General features: G+C 48.0%; 1 protein-coding gene across 1 annotated transcript in view; it reads left to right on the top strand.

The window, feature by feature from the left end:
* The window catches only part of LOC120837820 (ATP-dependent RNA helicase DHX30), a 63,033-nt gene that overhangs the window by 41,260 nt on the left and 8,579 nt on the right, over positions 1-13,194 (top strand). The window contains exons 11-15 of the mRNA XM_040207429.2: positions 1,415-1,719; positions 2,590-2,798; positions 8,192-8,285; positions 9,029-9,179; positions 12,006-12,228. Coding sequence (XP_040063363.1) covers positions 1,415-1,719; positions 2,590-2,798; positions 8,192-8,285; positions 9,029-9,179; positions 12,006-12,228 — 982 coding nt within the window. The remainder of the gene's footprint in view (positions 1-1,414; positions 1,720-2,589; positions 2,799-8,191; positions 8,286-9,028; positions 9,180-12,005; positions 12,229-13,194) is intronic.

Raw genomic sequence — 13,194 nt, 5'->3', positions numbered from 1 at the left:
AGAACTGCGCTATGAAAGCCAAAACCCCGCGTCGCTTCCTATCACTAACACCTGCGACAGCTGCTAAACACACACTACTTCACTTCAAGAAGTCTCACTCAAGCACCTGGGTCAGCACGAAACACTGATCACTTCGCCGAAACGATTAGTCAAGGTAGGCGAGACAGGCGGGAGCAGAGATTTCGGCGGCCATGAAAGAATGGCGAAGCTTTTGTTTGTTATGGTATGAATCCAAACGGAAGTGCCCGTCTTGTAAACCTTTTGTAAAGAATAATAACTCTCATCACATGAGTTATTCTTTAAACGTAAAAATATGCCGCTCAAAAGGAAATTGCAACAAATAACAAAGGTTTAACAACCAAGATCTAAGCTGTCAATCAAACTCTTAGCCAATGAGAGCCGATTGGGATTAACGTCACGGAATCCCAACTTCGTGGGCGCTATTTAAAACGGGCGAAATAGCCGCAAACTAAAATCAGTCTCACGCAATAAATATTGCTGTAAAAATTTTTTTTTTCTCGCGGAAAAATTGTTTTTTGACATGCTTGTCCCAATTAGGCTGTTTAAAAAAAATCTTTTTTTTCTTTGCAGTTACCCTTTAAACGTCCTCCAGGTGGCGTTACTCTTTACTCGGTAGAACCGGTACAATCATGCAAGAACTACCAGATGGTATCAGAAGTGCTTCAGAAATGGAAACCCCACCAAGCGCAGAGAATGTAATGGCCCAAGCAACACTGCTAACCACGGATTTTACGGCACCACCAGCCTTCGATTTCAATCACAGCTGTCTACCAGAAACCGAACAGATCCTGAAGCAAGCACTTCAGAGTTGTGTCCCTCTAGGACAAAAAAGCATTCCAAAGACCGGGTCAGTACGGACCATAAGAAAACCAAAGAGATTCGGCGAATGACCTTGTGAGAAAAGAGAGATGTAATAATATTGCTGTGGAACTTTCAATAAATGTGGCCAAGGGTGCATGGAGACCGAGGGGGTCAAGACGGTGCCGAGGAATCTTGAAGCATTCTCCACATGGTGCGACTCATTACTCAGTGCAACCGGTACAATCTTGTAAGAGCTGCCATACCACGACGCCAACCTCGAGGGTTGTGAGAATTAACCACGTCGCACTTTTATAATCAGGTATGTTACAACACCATTCCACCCGCATTGCACGACCGTGCTACAGCTATCGCTTTTGTTTCATCGCACATTGTGGGCGAAAAATATTTTCCGGAACTTCAGTGCCAAACCGACAGGATCGTGACACGCGGCAGCACGACACTCTGGCTTTTGCGACGTCATCCATTTCCACTTCGGGACCACTTACGCGTGGGCAGAATGGGACGCTAGACACACCGGTCTGAGATGCGTTGCGGGGGCAGGAGCGAAACTGAGCGTACCAAACCATTGCAGGTGTGCGCAAGGTGATCCTCTCGACAAACCTGGCAGAGACCTCGCTGACGGTGGAGGACGTAGTGTACGTGGTCGACTCGGGCCTGCACCGGGACCAGCGCTACGACCCCCTCCTGGGGGTGCCGCTCCTGGGCACCTTTGCCACCTCGCGCTCCAGCGCCCGGCAGCGGCTGGGCAGAGCCGGCCGGGTGGGGCCTGGGGAGTGCTATCACCTGTTCACGCGGGAGGAGCTCGAGGCGAGAGAGGAGTTCCCGCGGCCGGAGATGCAGACGACGGCCCTCACCAAGGTCGTCATGGACTGCAAGGTTTGACGAGAATGCCCATTATGCGAGTAGGAACTGAGGGAGAGGAGAGTACAAGAGTGTGCTGGGCCGTCGGTATGCCGAGCTCCGGTTGAAACGACTAGTGGGCAGATACGAAGCTAGCTGCCATTGGTTTTTTTCTCTCTTTGAATGCATTTGAACGGCAAGTAGAGACGAAGACAGCTTACTTTGCTTGCGTCCACCCACTAATCGTTCCAACCAGAGCTAGGCACTCTGACAGCCCCACGTGCTCTTGTGTCCTCTTTCTCAATTTCTACCCGTGTAGCTTTTTGTAGGAACCCTGCATGGACTTTCCTCGCTTGTTCTGGAGGCATTTGAATGCTAAAGTCATGGGAAGGGTGTCAGCAACATTGCCATCTTTTAAAAGAAGTGTCGGAAAAACACTGTTTTTTGAGAGAGCGTCTGCAATCGAGAGTGCAGCCGCTGGATTGACATCGTAGCGCACGCAGTATGGGAACCCACGTATGAACCTTGTTTGCTCGTTTTGGTCGCACTCTAATGCCAAGGCCATAGATAGAGTATCAGCAACTGAAAGGCTCTTGGTGTGAGCATCAGCAGCTGAGATTGCAGCTGTGTATTTGACGTCGAAGCGTGAACGACATGGAAACCCCGCATGGACCTTGCTTGCCCGCACTAGTTCACCGTGATACCAAAGCCATCGGAGAGAGCATCGGCAACGGAGTGCTGCCGTCAGTTTGATGTTGTAACGAATGCGGACGATACTGTCGCACTGCACGAAGTGAAGGGGGCTGACACAATTAACTAGGGTGGAAAGTGCCGGAGTTTTCCAGACCAGTAAGTAGCTTATCCAAGGACCGCGGTACGACCGACTGGACGCTGCACCGCTTGCAGCTCTTTTGCCCGACGACCCCCGTGGGGGACCTGCTCTCTCTGGCGCCGGACCCGCCGGCTCCCGAGATGATCCGCAAGGCGATAGCGGACCTGCAGGCCATGGGTATCATGGACGCGGAGGAGGAGCTTACGGAGCTTGGCCACTGCCTCGTCCACTTTGGCATGGCTCCGCAGCTGGCCAAGGCTCTCGTGTATGCTGCCTTCTTTGGGTAAGGATCGAGTCTCATCACTCTTCCTTTGTGTCCCTTAAGACTAAGTTGAAACCACACTCCATTCACCCCCTAAACTGACAGTAAACCCAATTGACCGCCTCCCTTTCATCGCCTGTTCCCCTTCTGTGCACGTGGATAGGGTAGGGATGACTGCTTAGCGAAACATCGACATATGTCTAGTTCGACGAGCACATAACTTCTGCCGCACTTCACTGTCAGCTTAGGGATGTATGGAGTGACAGCATGGTGCCATATTGTAAGGCTTTGATTATCATTGTGGTTGGTGCTCTGCATTCATCCTTTTTAGGTCAGTAGAGTAACCTGCCGTCTGTAAGTCCAGTTTGTCAAAAGATTGTTTAATGCGACCAGCGACCAATGTCAGAATATGCCGATCATAAAAAGATATCCGTCGACACATTTTCAAATCTTTGAGACTAAACGGATTAAACAAAGCAGTAATGTGGAATTGACTTTAAATGTTTTATGAGGGGTGACATGTTTTATAAGAGGGGATAAAAATTATTTTTGGAAAAAAATGTTTTTGGGTTGTTTAGACTTTCAAGCACCTCTTCAGAACTTGTGAGCATGAAATTCGGTCGGCAAATATCTAAAAATTGATTTTATAACGTCACAATAGACTCGAAATACCCGCGAATCAGCAAAAAACATCTTCCAACTTTGGGTGCTCGCCATTTGCAAATCAGACGCCCGGCGGCCGCCATCTTGGTTTTGTTTCCAAGCTGGTTTCTTTTTCCACGTTTTGTGACATTTCAAAGTGGTGTCGTTGCAGAAGAACTTACTTTTTCCTGGGTATTTTCAGAAGACGTTTGCGAGCCGCTAATAGGCCGAAGCGCGCGGTCAGAGGAGTGCACATCTTTCGTTAGCCTTTCCTCCCCCAGGTGCGCCTTTCTCCCCTCCAAATTCCTCGCCTTTCAGTGGGCTGACGCCGATTTGCATTCGCTCTGTCATGATTCTGCTGTTCAGCTCAATCTCTTTCGCCTCATTTTACATTGCTTTTTTTAATCTTTAATACTTGCCTTTTTAATAGAGTGTGTTGGTGCGCTCTTATTAGTTAACCTGTGTTACATTTGTCGCTTCGTGTTGTAAGCGCTCGTGTGTACAGTGCGTTCCAAAACAAGCTGGACTCGTCGACTTTGTTTGTTGTCGGAACACCTGGGGACCTTCAACTAAAGAAAACTATGCATGAGGCGTATGGCTAAAGACGAAAGCGTCCATGGAACGTATGGCAGAAGGCCGTAAAGAAGGTTGCTCTGCCAGGATCACCTTTTGCATCAGATCCAGAGGATTCTTCTGTAACCACGCTGGAGACGGGCAGTAGTGCATCTGGCGTCAAGGCATCATTGGCCCACGTCCCAAGGGCCAGCAAAGACTGCATCGACACCGTCTTATTCAGCGGAGGAGGCTGCTGCAGCAAATGGGAGTAGTGTGAAGGAGTGCTTGTCATCACAGTCGGCAGCGTAACGCTGGTTCAAGCTACTGAATGTCGACAAGGTGAGCGACAGCAACGACAGCGGCACAAATTTTACGATCATGGACTTCAGCATTATCAACTCTTTCTTCGCACTCATGCCCTGCCCCCCAGTGCAGTGCGAAAACCGCAACTGTGTCCAAGGTCCAAGAGAAAAAGTATGGGCTTTGTGCTAAGCTTGTGCTCGACATTTGACTTGTGCGAAGTATGATTTTATTTGCTAAGGGTGGCTGGTGATGCCAAGATAACAGCCTTCGAAGTTAATGCTCATGCAATTAAGGCCATTCAGAGCAATGGCAAAGGAGCAAAGTCCTGTCCGAGTTTTTTTTGCTGCAATGAACATTTCCTGCCACAACCTACAGCACGAAACCTACCAGGGCCACATGAACAAGATGGTTCAAGCCTGCTACGCGACTGTTACAGAATGCGAGGCTGCAAGTGTGGCCCAAATCAAAGACCTGTACAAGGACTTCGACATCCCACCAGGGAACATCGACGTTACTTTTGATGGTAGCTGATTGACTCGGGGACACAGCTCGCACGTCTGCTGGGAGCATCATTGATATAGGCACAGGGCTGGTCATCGACTACATGGTGCTCTCTAACATTTGTTTGCGCTGCTTAACTGGACCTAAACCCAACAAGGAAGGGTTTGCAGCTTGGCTTTCCAAACATGCTTCAAAGCGTCAAAAAAACATTGACTGCAGGGCTGGCAGATTGGAGGTGAAGGCTGCCCTGTGCATGTTCCGGAGGTCCCTGGACAAGTGCAAGTTGCGGTACAGTCGCCGACCGATTTTTTGGGCTCGGAGGGGACCCCAAAATCGTCGAAATAATCAAGCGCTTGAAAAAATTGATTTCAACCAAAATACCAAATTTCCGCGCACATTCCGCTGCGTATCGTGCACTTTCTACTTGATTGATGTCAATTTTAAGTTCTCGTACAACTTCCGCTTTATAGTGCTCACTTTTCACTTGTTTGTTGATCTGTTTCATCACGGTGCTGCGCTTTGTCGGAGCCTTCGTTGGCACAGACAGTGAAGTTAAAGTTAGCGTCATTTCGCACTATTTGGAGACAATGTTTAGTCCACCAAGCTCGCTTCAATACTAAGCCTATTGGTAAAAAGCTTCGTGCTCAAAGACAACAAGAACGGCAGACGGTCGCTCTTGTCGCGGTCGCACTAGAAAAACACGGACCACGAGAAGAACTGGAAGAACTATAAGAATCTGCAGACGGCGGCCATGTTGGCTATAGCAAAACCAGAAAACCCGACTATAGCCTCAACCCAGCTTGTTTTTTGCGTAGGACGTGGTATTGAGGCCACAGGGCAAAATCAAAACAACCAAGGTGGCAACGACTAAGCTCGCAGCGATATTGCCGCGTGCGTAGCTGGCCAAGTAGGCAGCGCGCGCGTGGCTTAACGGTTATTGTACCTGGCTCCCTCGTGAAAAGGCAGGGTTTGATTCCTTGTAGCGGCACATCTTTTTGTTTATTCCTGCAGACTAGTATTCTGTTAAATTCGAGAATCCTGTTGCTTGTTTGAGGTCCGAATGTTCTACGCGTTGAACTTTCTACGCCGATTATTCCAGAAGCCCACGCATGTATAGGGTGGTCCAAGTCACCAGGCTCGATCTAAAATGGGCCGTAAAAATCAACGCCTGCACGTAGGCATCTAAACTTTTCATCAAAGGTGTATTTCACAGGTCGGTTTTTTCTTGTAAAATTACAAAGCATAGCTCTGTCTCTGTTTAAAATGGGGCCAAGAAACTTGCCAGGGTCTACGGTGGGCGGCGACCCAGACGACAGGGGTTTAGTAGCGTGGTGTGACAGGGGTTCGATTCCTGGGAGCGGCGCATCTTTTTGTGTATTCCTGCAGATTAGTATTTTGGTAAATTTGAGAATCCTGTTGCTTGGTTGAGGTCCGAATGTTCTATGCGTTGAACTTTCTACGCCGATTATTCCAGAAGCCCACTCTGTGGCAAAACTTACTGTGGCGAGCCACAGTAAGTTTTGCCCCAGCATTCGACTCTGCTGTCACGCCGACTTCGACGCCCGCGACGCTCTACTTTCTTCTGTTCCCTTTTTCATTTTTGGGCACAAGTTTGCCCCATTAAACATTTAGTTTCTTCAGTTATTATCGCCTTATCACTTGTCATTCGTGACAATATCGCAGCGGCTGTTTTGTGGCCGTAAACTAAGGAAATCGCGCAAATTTTGTCTGAAATATCGTGCATAAGCTTCATGGCGTCCGAAATTTCAGTCAATGTTAGTATACATTAACTCTTTGGGGTGAGTGACAATTTGGCAAATATGTCTGAATAATCGGACATGTCCGAATAATCGGCGTCCGAAAAATCAGTCGGTGACTACACGACGATGCTCTCGGATGGAGATAGCCGGACCTTCCACACCTTGACAAGGGTTGCGGCCCAAGGTGAGCAACTTGGAGGGAAGGGATGACTAACTCGGGGCGAAATCAAGAAGCTCACAAACCTTTACGACAGCGCCCTGAGGAGCCACAGGGACGACGTGCCAGCCATGAAGAAAGCTGTTCAGGCCATGCTGTGGCACATGTCGTCAACTGATGAGGTCCCCAAGCATGGCCTCTGCCGCGAAGGTTCAGAGTTATGGTGCAACTGCACGAAACTTGGGAATTCAGTTTTTGTGAAGTAAAAAAACAATTTCCAAATGCCGAATTTGAAGTTCCCGCGCGTTCGGCGCCAGTGCAGTGACGTCAAATATTGAGCCGTCCTGCGAGTCAAGTTTCTCTGACGCCTCCGAATCGCCACCACCCGAAGTGTCGTTTTCGCCGGCGTTCCGCAAACAATTGGTTTCCTTCGTGTGTGGCTGCCTATCACTGCGAGCAGACAACGCTTGACTACAGAGTTTGAAGTTCTTTTAGGGCCCTTTCAGCGATCTCAAATTCCTGAAACGGTGCAAGGTTAAAGAGACCGCGCAGCAAACTTTTATGAGCGATGTGAGGGGCCACATTGCGCCGATTCTGCGTGAAAGGCCGCACCAGTGGAGTCATAACCGAAACTATGTTTCACAGACACCAAACCCAGTTGTTTTGATTGTTTGACGATTTTTTTTTTTCAAAGTCTGAGAGGTCGTTGGGCACCTAAAAATGACCACTTCGTGCGATTCCCCGACTCACCGATCATCCTCTGCTACATGAGTAGAGCGGCGCCACATTTTCCGAGGGAGTATAAAAAGCCAGGAGGCGACATCACACCAGACTTCGATTTTCGGATTTCCAAAAAGAAGGGCTGTAGTGCATTTGCCATTGCATTAAAAAACATGTTTTACACATGCCGTTATTAAATGTTAAAGAAATGTCGCTTATAAAGCTTGTAAATTTCATATTTGAGGTCGCAAATCAAAAGAAGCGAGGAGGTGAGGAGTGGTAGAGAAGGGCACAAAAAAAATTAAAACGAGTGCGCACTCATTTGGAAATTTTTTTCTGCATGTGTATGACTACAACTTTGTCGTTTCACACAACAAAACAAATGCAACAGTGCCGCTCTAAGTCCAGTTTATGCACTTGTGTTTGGTCGACTACGTTGCAGCTGCTTGTAACTGCCGACAACAAGAGCACATGCTGGCCCCATCTACTGGCATCCTGGAACACCTCCGATCTATGTATAACTAGACTGAAGGATTTGCTGGATTTGCTCGATCACATCTTTGCACTGTCTAGGAAAAATTGTCTCTCCTAATAATTTCAGAATTGTTTCAAGCACATGGCCAAATGATGATGCGTGATATATCTAATTATTCATAGATCGGAGGTGTTCCCGCTCAATTTCAAATGTGCAAACCAGCCTTTATACTTCTCTGCTTGTGCCAAGTAAAGTGTTTTTTTGTCGTTCATTGTCTCTTGCCTTTTTAAACAAAATGCAGATGCCTGGGCCCGGTGCTGTCTCTTGCTGCCCTGCTGTCTGAAACCTCAAACTTGTTTACGGACCGGGAATCCAGCAGCAAGAGCATCAGATGGGTACGACTCCAACACTTTCTTGCTTTCGTCGCTGCAACCCCCATTGTGAAACTACACTACTGCCTCCATAATCTGCGGTATTGTTTCCCGGGACTCCAGAGTTGATAGGGAATTCTCGTATTTTTATTGCAATGTGAAGCGTGAATTTGCTGTGCTTGCGATCTGCGATGTCTATTCCGCGTCTTGCGGTTTGTAGCAGGTGCCCCAGTGTTTGTCGCTAATTTTTAAAAAAGGTTTTTTTTTGTCGCATCTTAGAAATTGCTTGCCCCATACTTTTCACCATTTATCTTTCTTTGTTTCGTTTGACTGGGCGTTCTTATTGGATTTTATGGCAGTTATGCATTAGTGAGTGGCTCGGGTCTGCTTAAGTAATACTCAAAATAGAAAATCGCTCTATCTAGGGGCCGAGGAAGTTTAGGAGGTCCCAGAGCTCCCGAGGGTACTCTGGGGGACCCCCAGTTTCCTAGGAATCTAGTTCAGGGAACTCATGTGTTAGAGATTTGTCAAATGTCCGAATCTGTCTTGGACGCTTCAGATGCGATGTGACCAACCAGAGAATCTTGCCTTTTGTCACCATCTTGTTTAGAGCTGCATCTCGGATTGGCATTGCCATCAAGAAGTCCCACACACTCGTGGTTCTTCTCAGTACACGAACGAAGGAAGTCCAAAGTTGAGAGTTATCTGGAGACAAGACGGTTTCTTGGTACCAGCCATTTTGACTGTGCCGCCCCACACGCGTGCAGGTGAAGGCCTGCCACGACCCGAGCATGAGGAGCGATCACCTGGCCCTTGCCGAGATCTTCTCAAGGTGGAGCCAGCTCGACTCTCCGCTGGAGCAGCATCGTTTCTGTCAGCAGCACTCTCTCAACATGTTCTGCCTGAAGACAGCGCAAGGCGAGCTCTCCCTTCCTTGGAGTCTCGTCCACGGAATTCTCAAAACGCTTCGAGGGCCGGTTCACAGAATTCCATCTGCGTGGGACCGGGTCTATTGCAATCGTTTACGACCGCTTGTGACGGGAGAAAACGCTGGTGCCACCTGTCGGGTAGCCCCAGAACGCTTCCGACGTGCATACATATCTTCTAATTTTAACGCGAAAGCATTAACTGGTCCCATGGAGCAAGCCGACGTCATCAGCTTTGAAACCGTGCCGAATGGCACCTTAAATCCTTTCTCCAAGTGAAGCCAGCCCCCAGCTATGAAACCACGCAAAAAGCCTAGCCAAACAGCACCTAGTTTCCCCGATCCCAAAGGAGCGGAGTAAAGCTGATGGATTTCGGCTCCAGTCTCATTGGCTGGCACGTGTCGACGAGGCTCCCATTGGCCGCTGCGCGTCAGTTTCAACGCCCGCCACCCACGGCACTGCGTGTCCTTGAGGCGGCGGCTCCTCCGCTCCACGCCCAGGGTTAGCGCGCCGAGGACTTTGTCTCCAACCGTCACCGCAAGTGAAAAAAACAACAAAAAAAAAAAACAAAACAAGGGAGCAGAAGGGCGGCGTGCACGCTTTCGCATTCACAACTCATAAGAAGTGCTTAGGTGTACCTCAAGCCTTTTTTCGTGCACAGTTCTTTCGTCGTAGGCTTGAAAGAATAACGAGAGCATTGGAAGCAACCGTTTTCTCGTGACGCGTTTATTTTTCCGATGACATTCGTTTCAAATAAATGCCTTTGGGGAGCGTTTGGCAGCCTTAAATAGGATCCTGTAAACTCTGGTAATCACGTGCCAATGGTGCATTTTTAGTTTGAAGTGAATGGTGATTTGGGCCAAATATTTTGTAATCAAATATTAAATAGTTTCTCAAAGCTTTTCTTTTTTTTTTTTTTACCAGCGTGCACTCTGTTTGAACAAAAATCGAGCTTAACTGTAGAGGTTGCTCCGAACCTGTCACTTGTCCACTTCTAAGCTCGGTCAATTTTAATGTAATTATATATATGAACTGTCACATGAAAGCGAGTGATTTGTCGAAGCTATCCTGATCAAGGGGATTTATAAATCTACTTGTTATATGCAAATATTTTCATCTATTTTAAATTTGACAATAATAAAACAAGCACTAATATTAAATCATGGTAATAAAACGTGTGACTCAGGAACACAGAAGGGGACAAACACAACACGTCCCGAACACAGCTGTGTTTGATACGTTTTGTTGTGTTTATCCCCTTCTGTGTTACTGAGTCTCGGGTTTTATTACCATGAATCACTACCAGCTAGCTTGTTTTGCAAGTACTGTTACAAGTAATGAACATGGGCTTTCAAGACATCACTGCCTCACATATAATCTCACATACCGTATTTACCCGAAAATAGGTCGACCACGAAAATAGGTCGACCCCTATTTATTGAGCCCACCGAGAATAAAAAAAAAAAAATAATTCAAATATAGGTCGACCTTTCTTTTTTTTTTTTTTAAGGAACAGGGGAAAGTTAGGGCAAAAGAAACAAACCTTTATTTACAGCACTCTCAGCTAAATCACAGGGCGATGTCAGAAACTTAATCATCGTCAGAACTTCCGGATATATCGTCGTCCGAAGCTTCGTCAGCTTGGTAGACATCCTCGCAAATTGGCAACAATACCTCACTGACACCGTTGTAAAATGACGACGAGAAGAAACGAAAGAAGGTGGAGACGGGCGAGCGACGAAAGACCAAATATAAAGACACGAGCAACGCTGCGAGCCCCGTGAGCAACACGCGACCCGCCGAAAAAAACAAACGAAAGTACCTCCGTTTTTTTTTTTTTTTTTTTTTTTGGCGCGTTTGCGAAAGAGGAATGGAGCGCATAGGAGGGCAAAGTGCATGGTGCATCGCGTTCCTCTCCCTCCCCTTCCCCCTTGCCCAGCGAGGGGAACGCTACAGGCGTGATGCGTGATGGCGAAACCCGACGCCGAGGGAATGCGCGCGAGAGCCGTTGCCGGCGGCCACGGGCTGTCGGCTGCTGCTGTTCGGTTGTTTTTGTGCATCAAAAGCTTTTTGAAACAAGAAGCCGCGCGGCTCTACCGCGACGCCGGCTAGGTGATTGATAGCTCCATACCCTCGGTAGGGTTTCAAATTTTGGTCGCGAATTGGGTCGAAACTCTTTGGTCACGATTGTAGGTCGACCCTTAATTTTTGACAACATTTCCGAAAAAAAAAGGTCGACCTATATTCGAATAAATACGGTAATTAATCGCGGCAGGTTAGCCCCATTGAGTGTGCTTCTCAGCGAACATCCGAGCACCGTAAAGAAGTGATACCCGCAGTGTTCGCGGGTATTGCTTCCCCGCAGTGCAAGGCTAACCTGCCTTGCACTGCGCACTCAACAAGGCTAACCTGCCACGATTGACACCTCGAAAAGTATAAACATCTGAGGTCATTTCGAAGCAAAAATCGATAGCATGTTATTTGAAACAATGATTTGAAAATTTTAATATTTGCACTACATTAAATAACGGTTCAGTCGCCGACTATATAAGAACGGCAGGGCATCTCTTTCCGACACCCAGCCTCTGGCACGCGCTCGTTGCCTTTTGCCATGCTCTGGCTGCGTGTATCCATTTGAGGCTCGCAAGGCACCGAAGCGTAGTCAGAGGTAAAAAGCTCATACTGGAGGTGGCACAACTGAAGAACCTCCCCGCCGTTCTTGACAGCGACCGTAGTAAGGAAAGTCTTTGCAATCTGTTATGGTAAGCGAGGCCGTTGTAACAGGGTTAGCTTGTACGTTCCTGCTGTCCGTTTGCAGGTCTGAAGCAGGAGTTTGAAAAAAGCCTGACCCGCAGCCTTATGCTGACAGAGACACTGAAGGGCAGCGGCGTGGAGCTGTTTGACGGCAAGTCGTGGTGCATGGCCCCCCTCATGTCGGGAGTCCTGACGGCAGCGCTGTACCCGCAAGTGCTGCGCGTCTGCAAGGGTCGCTTCAAGGGCAGGAACCAGCTAATGCGCAACGCCGTCGACTTCGTCTGCCTGTGCGTCCTCCGGGCGATTTGAATTCTTAGATTGGCCGGTTGCAACTGCCCACGATGCGTCCGTGGGACGGTAGCTATCCGAGCGTGCCAGGAAAACTTGGGGGAACCCGGAGTGTCGGTACGGTGCCGGTACGCGTTTAACGCTTTTAATGGAGTTGTCCCTTGATTACCACCTCCTCACATTGTAGGGGTGTTGTGCTGTTGCCGACCGCTTTCCTGTTGCTGTCGCATAGCAATGGTGGATGTGTCACAGGCTTGTTCTGCTGCAGGCTGCTTTCCAGTCTGACAGTCTGTGGAAGCTTCGGCAGCCGGGAATTAAGATGCCGTAACGACAACGAAACTCCTCTTCTCAATCACTTTTTTTCATAACCTCTACGCCCAACCGCCAGGATTGCGACGTCCAACAGCATGATACTCCATCTTCTTTGACATCATTCAAGTGAAGGGGACCCTGGAGATTCAGCACAATCACCTTGTCTCGAAATGCGTGCACAAAGATGAACTTCCCTCTTTATCATCACTGCATCCTTGAATGGACTTCCTGTGTGTGGCACCTTCGCCAGATGTTTTCACGATACAATTGGTTGTCTTTTCAGCTTCTCCACAAATTGTCTGTTTCTACGGACTGTCCATAGCATGGTGGTTGATGTCATTTCTACTGCCCGTGTGGAGGGAGGCGTCTCGAAGTTCGAACTGGCAAAGCCCTCCGATATACTGTCGAGACCAGTTATAACTAAGTCAGCGGGAATCTGAAATCGCTTCGCTATATCCGTCCCTTCGTTATATATAAGCTCTTACAAATAACCTGAAAAAAAGAATATATATATATATATACCGTGCATCCGCCCATTCCACATTAAGTGCCCATTACCAAATTTGTGAGATCTGAGAAAATATGCACAGTACATTTATATGTAAAATTGATGACCAGACAAGCGCCCATCCCCTATCTTTTTGCGATTATCT

This window comes from Ixodes scapularis, unplaced genomic scaffold, assembly GCF_016920785.2.
Source record: "Ixodes scapularis isolate PalLabHiFi unplaced genomic scaffold, ASM1692078v2 PGA_scaffold8__174_contigs__length_109621045, whole genome shotgun sequence".
Classification (NCBI taxonomy): Eukaryota; Metazoa; Arthropoda; class Arachnida; order Ixodida; family Ixodidae; genus Ixodes; species Ixodes scapularis.
Note: the sequence above shows the minus strand (reverse complement) of the source record. Positions and strands in the feature narration are given on the sequence as shown.